Source organism: Oncorhynchus tshawytscha, linkage group LG02, assembly GCF_018296145.1.
Source record: "Oncorhynchus tshawytscha isolate Ot180627B linkage group LG02, Otsh_v2.0, whole genome shotgun sequence".
Classification (NCBI taxonomy): Eukaryota; Metazoa; Chordata; class Actinopteri; order Salmoniformes; family Salmonidae; genus Oncorhynchus; species Oncorhynchus tshawytscha.
Genome location: NC_056430.1, coordinates 52,047,630 through 52,059,826, shown reverse-complemented (window position 1 = coordinate 52,059,826; position 12,197 = coordinate 52,047,630). Strand labels below are relative to the sequence as shown.

General features: G+C 41.7%; 1 protein-coding gene across 3 annotated transcripts in view; it reads right to left on the bottom strand.

Moving 5' to 3' along the window:
* Positions 1–12,197, bottom strand: part of LOC112267268 (TOX high mobility group box family member 2) — a 137,912-nt gene that overhangs the window by 78,164 nt on the left and 47,551 nt on the right. For 2 of the 3 annotated variants that reach the window (XM_024445526.2, XM_024445539.2), the window contains exon 2: positions 10,792–10,887. The exons of the other annotated variant lie outside the window; for it this stretch is intronic. In XM_024445526.2, the coding sequence (XP_024301294.1) occupies positions 10,792–10,887 (96 nt within the window). The remainder of the gene's footprint in view (positions 1–10,791; positions 10,888–12,197) is intronic. 3 annotated transcript variants of the gene reach the window in all.

Sequence of the window (12,197 nt, the reverse complement as noted above, 5' to 3'; positions counted from 1 at the left end):
TTGCTAAACTACTGAAGCCAGTTCAGTATTACCACCCAAACAGCCACTACGACCCCCACATCCATGCCAAACCCCAAGAAAAGTCGGAGGACATGTCTTTAACCCCAAGAGAACCCGTAGGAATTGTCTTAACCAAGGAGGACTGTAGTGTTGACCGCAACTGTATACACTGTATACCATTGATCTTAGTCCAAACAGCAAATATAGTGACACCGTGACAAATCCTTTATATATCACTATTATTACGGTAGAGCGTAATTATTTTCATGATCCTAAACAAGATTGTTTGGTTCTGCCGATTCGCATGGAGAGAGAGAAAAAAAAAAACATCACTCTGTTCACCTATTTACGGATAGTATCTGTTTGCATATGATTTTGTTTGTTTGTTTGTTTAGTGACATTTTCCATTCTACGCCAATTACCATAGAGTTGCACTCATGCTGCGTTGGAAACAAAGATGGATGTGCCATCTGAACTACATTGAGATAAACAAACACAGCGATATTAAACAAAAACAAACAAAAATGATTCATTCTTATTTATGACACCAAAATAAATCTGGATAATATTAATTATAACGACAACCTCCTAGGATCACCAGTGTGCACAGAAACAAACACACATGCACACACACACACACACACTCTCAGTCTCTCTCACAGACATACACACACACACACACACACCATATCGTATTCTTCCTCTGCTGGCTCTAATAGGCAGTCTCTTAGATATTCTGTACAGAATAGTGCTCATGCAATATTAATATGGCACACCAAAATATGGCAGTTGGAGCACACTCCATCTCTCACTCTCTACATAATTGACTATGGAAGTTCTCCAAATCAACCAGGAAAAGAAAGAACGAGAGGAGAGAAACATTTTTTTTTATCCTGAAAATAACCTGTCATCCCAGTTGAAGACAATGATCCCTTGAACCTGTCAGAGTTAGAGAAGCTAAAACAACAACACCAAAACAGTAGTAAGACTCCCACCAGACAGTGGTGATTTTAACACTACCCGGAGCAGGGAAACAATGGCCATGTATGTTGCACACTGAGCTACTGTGTTTTACTGTATTGAGGCAGAGGCATTTCCATTGTCCCAAATGGCATCAAATTCCTTCTTTAGTGCACTACTTCAAGACCAGATCTCTATAGGCCCTGCTCAAAAGTAGTGCACGAAATAGAGAATAGGGTGCCGTTTGGGACACAACCACATGCTGTGGAGTGTTGTCTCTGCCACCAACAGTGTTGTCTCTGCTACCAACAGTGTTGTCTCTGCTACCATTAGATAAGGATTGTTGGCCACTCAGACTGACTAGCACTGTTGTGGTCAGCACTGTGTGCTGTTCTACGAGCGTGAAAGAGGAAGTTCAGTATATTTAACAACTTGATGTTAAATTGTTCCTCACCCTGAAAGTAATCTATGAGCCATGAGAAACAGTAATCCATGGTTTGGCTTTCTTTAAACTGACACTATAATCTTCAACTAATTTAAGCCAGCAGTAGCTACTTTCAGGGTAAAGAACCATCTAAGTTTTAAAATACTTAACTTTCCCATTAAGAATTCTGTGTTGCTGTTTCTTTTCTCACTCATCCATAACTGTGACTTATCTCCACAATCCCTGTGATGCCTCATTCATTTGACATTCTTTGAGACATACTGTGGATACATGTTGTTCAACCCCATTAAAGGTACAATTTGTAACCTTGGACTTTTGGCACAATGTAGCTGCAGGTGGCAGTGAGAGTAATTGCATGCCTGCACTTGAATGCGCTTTATCTAGAGCACTGTCAACTGCGTTTATTTTCAGCAAACTTAACATTGTATGAACATAACAAGATTTAACAACTGAGACATAAACTGAACAAGTTCCACAGACATGTGACTAACAGAAATTGAATAATGTGTCCTTGAACAAAGGGGGGGTCAAAATCAAAAGTAACAGTCAATATCTGGTGTGGCCACCAGCTGCATTAAGTACTGCAGTACATCTCCTCCTCATGGACTGCACCATATTTGCCAGTTCTTGCTGTGAGATGTTACCCCACTTTCCCACCAAGGAACCTGCAAGTTCCCAGACATTTCTGGGGGGAATGGCCCTAGCCCTCACCCTCCGATTCAACAGGTCCCAGACGTGCTCAATGGGATTGAGATCTGGGCTCTTCACTGGCTATGACAGAACACTGACATTCTTGTCTTGCAGGAAATCACACACAGAACGAGCAGTATGGCTGGTGGCATTGTCATGCTGGAGCTTCATTTCAGGATGAGCCTGCAGGAAGGGTACCACATGAGGGAGGAGGATGTCTTCCCTGTAACGCACAGAGTTGAGATTGCCTGCCGTGACAACAAGCTCCGTCCGATGATGCTGTGACACACTAGACCACGACGGACCCTCCACCTCCAAATCAATCCCACTCCAGAGTACAGGCCTCAGTGTAATGCTCATTCCTTCGGCGATAAACACAAATCCGACCATCACCCCTGCTGAGACAAAACCGAGACTCGTTGCTGAAGAGCACTTTGTGCCAGTCTTGTCTGGTCCAGCGACGGTGGGTTCGTGCCCATAGGCGACGTTGTTGCAGGTGATGTCTGGTGAGGACCTGCCTTACAATAGGCCTACAAGCCCTCACTCCAGCATCTCTCAGCCTATTGCGGACAGTCTGAGCACTGATGGGGGGATTGTGCGTTCCTGGTGTACCTGGGGCAGTTGTTGTTGCCATCCTGTACCTGTCCCACAGGTGTGATGTTCGGATCAGCTGTCCGTCCTCTCTTCCTGTAGCACTGTCTTAGGCGTCTCCCAGTACGGACATTGCAATTTATTGCCCTGGCCACATCTGCAGTCCTCATGCCACCTTGCAGCATGCCTAAGGCACGTTCATGCTGATGAGCAGGGACCCTGGGCATCTTTCTTTTGGTGTTTTTCAGAGTCAGTAGAAAGGCCTCTTTAGTGTCCTAAGTTTTCATAACTGTGACCTTAATTGCCTACCGTCTGTAAGCTGTTAGTGTCTTAATGACCATTCCACAGGTGCATGTTCATTATTTGTTTACGGTTCATAAAACAAGCATGGGAAAGTTATTTGGATTTTAATGAATTATCTTTGAAAGACAGTGTCCTGAAAAAGGGACGTTTATTTTTTTGCTGAGTTTAGTACGATTAACATTAGACTACGCCAAAATCCTGACTCTGCCATCAGGATGACGCAACAGGAACTGAGATTCGCTGGAACTGAGATTCGCCAGGCAATGTATTTCCACTCCTCAATGTCCAGTGTTGGTCATCGCATGCCCACTGGAGCTGCTTGTTCTTGTTTTTAGCTGATAGGAGTGGAGCCCGGTGTGGTCGTCCATTCCAATATCCCATCCCTGACAAGGACTGTCTAGTTGTGCGTTCCCGAGATGTCACTCTGCAAACCACTGTTTTTGCTATTTTGTTGCCTGATTTTGGGGGGGGGTTGAATCATTTGATTTACACAACATGCCTACCACTTTGAAGATGCAAAATATTTTTATTGTGAAACAAACGAGAAAAAACAGAAAACTTGAGTGTGCATAACTCTTCTCCCACCTCCCCAAGTCAATCCTTTGTAGAGCTTCCTTTTGCCGAAATTACAGCTGCAAGTCTCTTTGGGTATGTCTCTATAAGCTATATATCTAGCCACTGGGATTTTTGCCGATTCTTCAAGGCAAAATTGCTCCAGCTCCTTTAAGTTGGATGGGTTCCGCTGGTGTACAGCAATCTTCACGTCATACCACAGATTCTCAATTGGATTGACGTCTGGGCTTTGACCAGGCCATTCCAAGACATTTAAATGTTTCCCCTTAAACCACTTGAGTGTTGCTTTAGCAGTATGCTTAGGGTCATTTTTCTGCTGGAAGGTGAACCTCTGTCCCAGTCTCAAATCTCTGGAAGACTGAAACAGGTTTCCCTCAAGTATTTCCCTGTATTTGACTCCATCCATCAGTCCTTCTATTCTGACCAGTTTCCCAGTCCCTGCCGATGAAAAACATCCCCACAGCATGATGCTGCCACCACCATGCTTCACTGTGGGGATGTTGTTCTCGGGGTGATGAGAGGTGTTGAGTTTGCACCAGACATAGCATTTTCCTTGATGGCCAAAAAGCTACATTTTTGTCTCATCTGACCAGAGTCTCCCACATGCCTTTTGGCGAACACCAAAGATGTTTGCTTATTTTTTTCTGAGCACTCTTCCGTATAGCCCAGCTCTGTGGAAGAAATGGCTTAATGTGGTCCTATGGACAGATACTCCAATCTCCGCTGTTTGTTTGCAGCTCCTTCAGGGTTATCTTTGGTCTCTTTGTTGCCTCTCTGATCTGTGAGCTTTGGTAGGCGGCCCTCTCTTGGCACGTTTGTTGTGGTGCCATATTCTTTCAATTTTTTATAATGGATTTAATGGTGCTCCGTGGGATATAACCCGACCCTGATCTGTACTTCTGTACTTCTTAGACTTCATGGTGCTGCTTGCTTGGTGGTACGCCGTGCTTAGTGGTGTTGCAGACTCTGGGAACTTTCAGAATAGGTGTATATATACTGGGATCATGTGACAGATCATGTGACACTTAGATTGCACACAGGTGGACTTTATTTAACTAAATATGTGACTTCTGAAGGTACTTTGTTGCACCAGATCTAATTTAGGGGCTTCATAGCAAAGGGGGTGAATACATATGCATACACCACTTTTCCATTTATTTAGTTTTTTTATTTCACTTCACCAATTCGGACTATGTTGTGTATGTCCACAACACGAAATCCAAATAAAATCAATTTAAATTAAAGGTTGTTATGCAACAAAATGGGAAAAAATGCCAAGGGGGTGATTACTTTTTGCAAGGTACTGTAGCTTGCACAATTCTTGCTATTCTCCTTCGACCTCTCATCAACGTGCTGTTTTCACTCACAGGACTGCTAGTAAATGCAGACATCGGCAATCAAAATAAACGTCCTACCACAGCTACCATGTTATTTTTGGGAAGAATATTTGATTTTGAGTTTGGACATGCAAAGTTTGCAGTGATGGAAAAAAGTACCCAATTGTCATACTTGTCATGGTAAACGTAAAGATACTGTACCTTATTAGAAAATGTAAAAGTGAAAGTCACCCAATAAAATACTACTTGAGTAAATGTCTAAAAGTATTTGGTTTTAAGTATCAAAAGTTGAAAAAAATATAAATCACTTCAAATTCCTTATATTAAGCAAACCAGACGGCACAATTTTCTTGTTTTTAAAATGTACGACTAGCCAAGTATTTGTGTTTATTGAGTCCACCAGATCAGAAGCAGTAGGGATGACCTGGGATGTTCTCTTGATAGGTGCATGAATTGGACCATTTTCCTGTCCTGCTAAGCATTCAACATATAACGAGCACTTTTGGGTGTCAGGGAAAATGTATGGAGTAATGGAAAAAAATATAAATATAAAAATATAAATAGTAATGTACAGATACCCCCAAAAACGAATGAAGTAATACTTTAAATGATTTTTACTTAAGTATTTTTACTCCCTTCCCTCGGCTGGAGCTAGCACATGCGCAGATCAAATACACAGCTGAAATGCCGATTAAGGTGTTTCCATGTCCTAATAATTCGAAAGATCGCTCAGAAAACCAGGTGTTTAATCTGCGTATGCTTACTTCGATTTGGACCTTAAGCCGATTAAGATAAGCAGAGTAAGGTGTTTACACGACTGTTGCATAATCTGCCTACATTCCATAATCAGTTTAATATCAAATTATTACTGTGTATTAGAGGTCAACCGATTATGATTTTTTTTTTCAAAGCCGATACCGATACCGATTATTGGAGGGCCAAAAAAAACGATGCTGATTCATCGGCCGATTTTTTTTAGGAATGTATTTGTAATAATGACAATTACAACAATACTGAATGAACACTTATTTGAACTTAATATAATACATCAATAAAATCAATTTATCCTCAAGTAAATAATGAAACATGTTCAATTTAGTTTAAATAATGCAAAAACAAAGTGTTGGAGAAGAAAGTAAAAGTGCAATATGTGCTATGTAAGAAAGCTAACGTTTCAGTTCCTTGCTCAGAACATGAGAACATATGAAAGCTGGTGGTTCCTTTTAACATGAGTCTTCAATATTCCCAGGTAAGAAGTTTTAGGTTGTAGTTATTGTAGGAATTATAGGACTATTTCCCTCTATACCATTTGTATTTCATTAACCTTTGACTATTAGATGTTCTTATAGGCACTTTAGTATTGCCTGTGTAACAGTATAGCTTCCGTCCCTCTCCTCGCTCCTCCCTGGGCTCAAACCAGCAACACAACGACAATTAGCTCGCGCTAACTAACTAGCCATTTCACTTCGGTTACACGAGCCTCATCTCGGGAGTTGATAAGCTTGAAGTCATAAACAGCGCAGTGCTTGCCACACAACGAAGAGCTGCTGTCAAAACGCACACAAGTGCTGTTTGAATGAATGTTTACATGCCTGCTTCTGCCTACCACCGCTCAGTCAGATACTTAGATACTTGTATGCTTGTATGCTCAGTCAGATTATATGCAACGCAGGACACGCTAGATAATATCTAGTAATATCATCAACCATGTGTAGTTAACTAGTGATTATGATTGATTGTTTTTTATAACACAAGTTTAATGCTAGCTAGCAACTTACCTTGGCTTACTGCATTCGCGTAACAGGCAGTCTCCTTGTGGAGTGCAACGAGAGAGAGGCAGGTCGTTATTGCGTTGGACTTGTTAACTGTAAGGTTGCAAGATTGGTTCCCCCAAGCTGACAAGGTGAAAATCTGCCGTTCTGCACCTGAACAAGGCAGTTAACCCGTCATTGTAAATAAGAATGCGTTCTTAACTGACTTGCCTAGTTAAATAAAGGTATAAAAATAAATAAAAACATTTGGGGGCAAATCGGTGCCCAAAATTACCGATTTCCGATTGTTATGAAAACTTGAAATCGGCCCTAATTAATCGGCCATTCCGATTAATCGGTCGACCTCTACTGTGTATGTAAACTTACTCACTGTGGTGTACCTAATAAAGTAGCCACTAAATGCATAGCCAGGACTATAATAAATGCTCATGAGCTTAGTTCAACTGCCTTACAAAGTGAACCCAACCAACAACTTGGGCAAATGATAGCTGACACTGCAGTAGTAGTAGTGTCATTAGTGAGGGCAACAATAGGTCTTCGTTAGGTTAAGGTCAACACTACCACCATTCAAGCGTCACCTCTCATGTCAGCAAGCGCGAGGTTAGCAACACAACCCAACCTTAAGGTCATGCCCTCCTAATGGTGGTAAAAAAAAAATAACAAGAACGCCAGATTTAGGAACGATAGAAAGACATTGAAAGAATGGTGGGTGGGGGTGGGTGGAGGAGGGAGGTGGGGGCTCTGTGCACCTTGACAGGAAGGAGAAAGGTGAAGAGCACGAGTTGAGTTGAGTGAGGTTATTTTGGCTGAAAAGGGGGCTGAGGGGGAGGGCGGAAGCAGCGCAGAACCCACAATTAACTGAACCCCTGGTAGAGAGAGAGAGATGGAGAGATAGAGAGCAAGGAGGGGAAATGAACGGGGCTGCAAACTTACTGCACCCTGAAAGTACTGTTCTCACCACAACACCTGATAAGTACAATGGAAAAACGTCTGGTTTCCTTCACACTGTTAAGTGGTTGCACTCTCCATGCAGTTACAGTTTGGTAGCAATACTTCAAAGACAGGAGTAACAGACAAAATAAAATAAAAAGACAAAACATGGCATGCCGTTTTGTGTTTTTTTTTTTTTGGTGTGGCTTTTTCATTTGAATAACCCGACATGTGAATAAAAGTAAACTATGATGTTTCGTGGAATGGTTTTAGATAACACACGACACTATCTTCAGATGTACAAGCGCATCGGATGTTGAAATCCAGGCTAGTTGAATGTTTAGGAAACGATTCCTGTTTCCCTCGCTCCCTCCCCCTTTTATAAACAATTTCGATGTTCAGATTTAGCCTGTACATATTAATTCTAGCGACAGAGCGTCAAATGGAAGTGGATCTATATCTTTACTACCTCCAGCCCCCCTGACAAGTAGGTCATTACGATGATTTGTACGTGGGCTCTCCACAGAGGACCATTTACAATATTCACTTTAGATAACGTATGATTCTTGGCCCTGAAACCGGATGGCTTTCTTAGAAACACTTTGTTAGCAGTCTTCCAGTTGATAAATTATTTAGGACACGTGGTCGGAAACATCAATACAATCTTTATTCTAATTAAAAAAGGATCCCACCAACAATATTGCACTGTTCAACATTGAGCCTTGAAGCTGAGCAGCGAGATAATTCAGAAAGAAAAGCTTGATTTAGTGTGGAAGAAAAGACATTTGAAATTAAAATCTCTCTTATGCATTGTTCTTAAATGTTTGTCCTTCGGTACATAAATGGATAAAATAATGAAATTGCTAGTCAGGCTTTTTTAAATAATGAGATTTTTTTTTTCCAGACTTAGGCTTCTATCCAGGTTTCGTAAACAAAAAGGTTGACTTGCTGTCATTTCATCAAAGTCAACCCCACCACGGGCAAAAACCTGACATAACATCAAATCAACATCTAATCAACATAAAAAGTTGGTGAATATTCAATTGAATTGTCAACAAAGGTGAATTCAATGTCAAATGAAGATATTGTCAATGCACCATTAGGCTCTGTGCAATGAACTCAGTATCACCTCTCAACGACCTGTCAGTTCTTGCCCTCAACCCCCCAACCCCTCATACTCATTCACAAAACTGTTATTGGATTCATGTAATTGAATCGGTAGTTAAATCGAGTGTGAAATTATTGTTACATTGGGGTTATATTGAGGCGAGGAGGCTACCACCAAAGGTTATCTATATTTCTCAATCACAGTTCACCTGCCAACTGTAGCTATAAAGTGAGGACTGCATTGCTAATGATCTATTAAGATATAGAAGATAGATATGCGCAAAGATAGATACCACAAAGATAGATGTGTACAAAGATAGCCTATATTGACAGCACTACAGTCAATGCAAACGATGGGGGTGTGATTCCCCTTGGTTCTGTGGTAAGATGGTGTTATGGTCATGAGGGCACTGGCTAACCCACTGTACGTACTGCAGTTAAAGGAAAGGTTCACTCATTTTGAATGTTATATTGTTTTTTTTTTGCTTCTCTGAGCGATGTTCTATTGATTCACTGGGTCATTTCATGTTTTCACGTGTATCTGAGCTATTGGCGTTCAAGCAGGCAGAAATCCAACCGGTATTACGTAGCACTGTGATAAAGTCGCTCTCACTATACTGGAAATTAATAGCAATACGACTTTTCGATTGGGAAAACCTCTACCACACGTCAGACTTCAATATTGGACGATGTCACGACTCAGGAGGATTTTGTTACATTTCTGCGATATTCCTAGCTCGATACATTTGTAATTTAATGGACGATCTAGCACATTTTTCCTATTTGTCTGCCTCTTTAAACCTGGGTGCATTGCATGGTGCAGATGCCAGAGATATATAGAAAGAAAACAGGAATCCAATGAATGAAGGAATGTATAACGCCCACACCCAGCAGACTGTAGACCAATCGCGTTCACGTTCTCATGCTGCGCCACACAGTTGCTAAGCTAATCGTCACGCAATCCCTTCTCAAAGTCAGTGTATATGTCGAGAAACATGCCTATTTTCCTCGAAAGTACGTAATGTCATGATTCCTAAGCTATACAATAATACAGATAGCAAGTTAATTATCTCATATCTTACAAAATATTTCTGATGTTGTACTTCTTTTTGACGAAATTCGTGCTAATGTTGGGTTTTTGAGCTAGCGCCCAATAGACTCCCATTCACTCCTTGTCCCCAAATCGGCCAAAATTCACCGCGCGGCCCAAAAGTATATCTGCCGTTGTGAATGTTAGACCCCACTCTGTGAGGCACATCGATCAGCAGGTTGAACATGGTGAGACTGTAGACTCCTAAATTGATAGTGCAGTTTGTTTAGGCGATTTTACAGCTAACTAGCTACATTACATGCTCATATTGTCTTTGGTATTATTGTGTGTTATTATTGTGTTTGCTAGCTAGCTAGCCAGCCAGCCCATAGAGAGAGCATTGCATTGTGGATTTTGCAGTCAACTTGAGCTGCAACAGATTACCATATGGATTTTCCATGTAACTACCAACATTATATACACCAAAATGAAGCATTTGTTCACAAAAAATATTATTCTCACATATTAGTGTTATTTAACACTGTAAATTAAAGGAATGAGTGGTCTTGGGTGGATTTCCTCAGTGTATGAGTTGAGCTAATGATGGTTACAGAGGGACAAACAGAGTTCAAGTGGTCTAGAGCTGATCTGGGAAGGTAGTGGCTGAACTGGGATCAAGTCCCCACTCTTATTGATTGTGATGTAAAAGACTGAACCCATCCTAGATTAGCCTTCCTATTCTGAGACAGTTAGTGCATATGAGTCCTGAAGCACATCTCCATAGGGAGAGTGTATAGAGTGTTTAGCACAGTACAATATCTTGTGGGGAATGTGTTTTTGTCAGTCACACATACAAAAACACAAGATGCTACCAGTTGAAGACCACAAAACCACCCAATCAGTCTCGTGGTGCCACATCACTGGCTTCTTATGGATGTCACTACTGTAGGGTATAATTGTGTACTAACTGTGTCCCTAATAGGGGTGAGGTGTGGGGAGGGGAGTAAGGGGGGTGGAGGGGTAAGGTGGGGGATAAGGGGAGCGTTCTCTCACCCCAGCAGAGGGCAGTCTCTTCCCGTCGGGGTTAGGGCGCATGGGCAGGGAGCTGTAGAGTCGAACGCTGTGGTCGCCTGATACACCGTATCTGCTCTGTAGAGCGAGAGAGAGAGAGAGAGAGAGAGAGAGAGAGAGAGAGAGAGAGAGAGAGAGAGAGAGAGAGAGAGAGAGAGAAAACAAAAAAATCTACTTTGAACATGTTTTCACTCAATAAACCCATCTCTTGAATGATCACGGTTATTGCATGGCTTGAGGCATGCAACCTACAATACATCTGCATCACACAGATGCAAGAGGTCAGCAGAATTAGGATCTGGGTAGATTGTCATCAAGCACAAGCATCCACTCCGTATTGATGTCTACACATACACCCCTATCTATGTTTTGGCATTGGCAGCCATGTTGAATTTGCCCCATACAGCATCCTTGATTACGTTCCAAATGGCATTTATTTCCTATATTGTTAACTACTTTGAATAGTTGTTTTAAGTAGTGCACTAATAGGGAATAAGGTGCCATTTAAGACTCATGTGTAGTGAGAGTAAGTATATCCCCAGTCCCCACACAGTTTGGAGACTCTCTCCCTTCCCCAATGTTTGTGTGGGAAAACACACGCTGCAGGAGGGTTGGCACTGCAGCTCTGGAGCCTGGGTACTTGGGAATCTAATGACTCACAACAAGGCCCTGCCTGCCAGTGGAGTGTTCGCCTCAATGGGCTTCACGCTGCAACCATCGAGGGCAGCGGGACATCCCATGAGCAGATTCTCTCTCTCTTTTTTCCCCAATAATTTTTGGGATGGTAAAACGTTTTCAGTGTAATCTTAAATGACTAAAACCAGATATAATTTGGAGCTATATATGTTTTACTAACAATCCAAAAATAAAAAGTAGACAGTCAAGGACAATCTAAAATTCCCAGAGTGTCAAGACATGGGGCCCCCATTGATTTTGTTATAATGTTTGAGTCACTCAGATAGCATAAGAACACGGCATAAGCCATGGCAAAATGTGTACAATTGCAGGAAACTAGGTTTGAAACGGTGTAGAAATCCTAGGCGAAACACTGCTACAGTAAATAGTCTGACAACAATAAGAAACATACATCAGTGATGATCCAACTGGCTGTCCCTATAGGAGAACCCTTTTTGGTTCCTGATAGATCCCTTTTTTGGTTCCATTGAGAACCCTTTTGGGTTCCAGGTAACACTCCATGGAAAGTGTTCTACCTGGAACCCAAAAGGGTTTTCTACCTGGAACCAAAAATGGTTATTCAAAGGGTTCTCGTTTGGGGACCGCCAAAGAACCCTTTTAGGTTCTAGATAGCACATTCTTTTCTGGTATGGTGAGTGGCTGAGAAATCGATTTGTAGTGTGAAATCGGTATGTAATTCGACCAGATGTGTA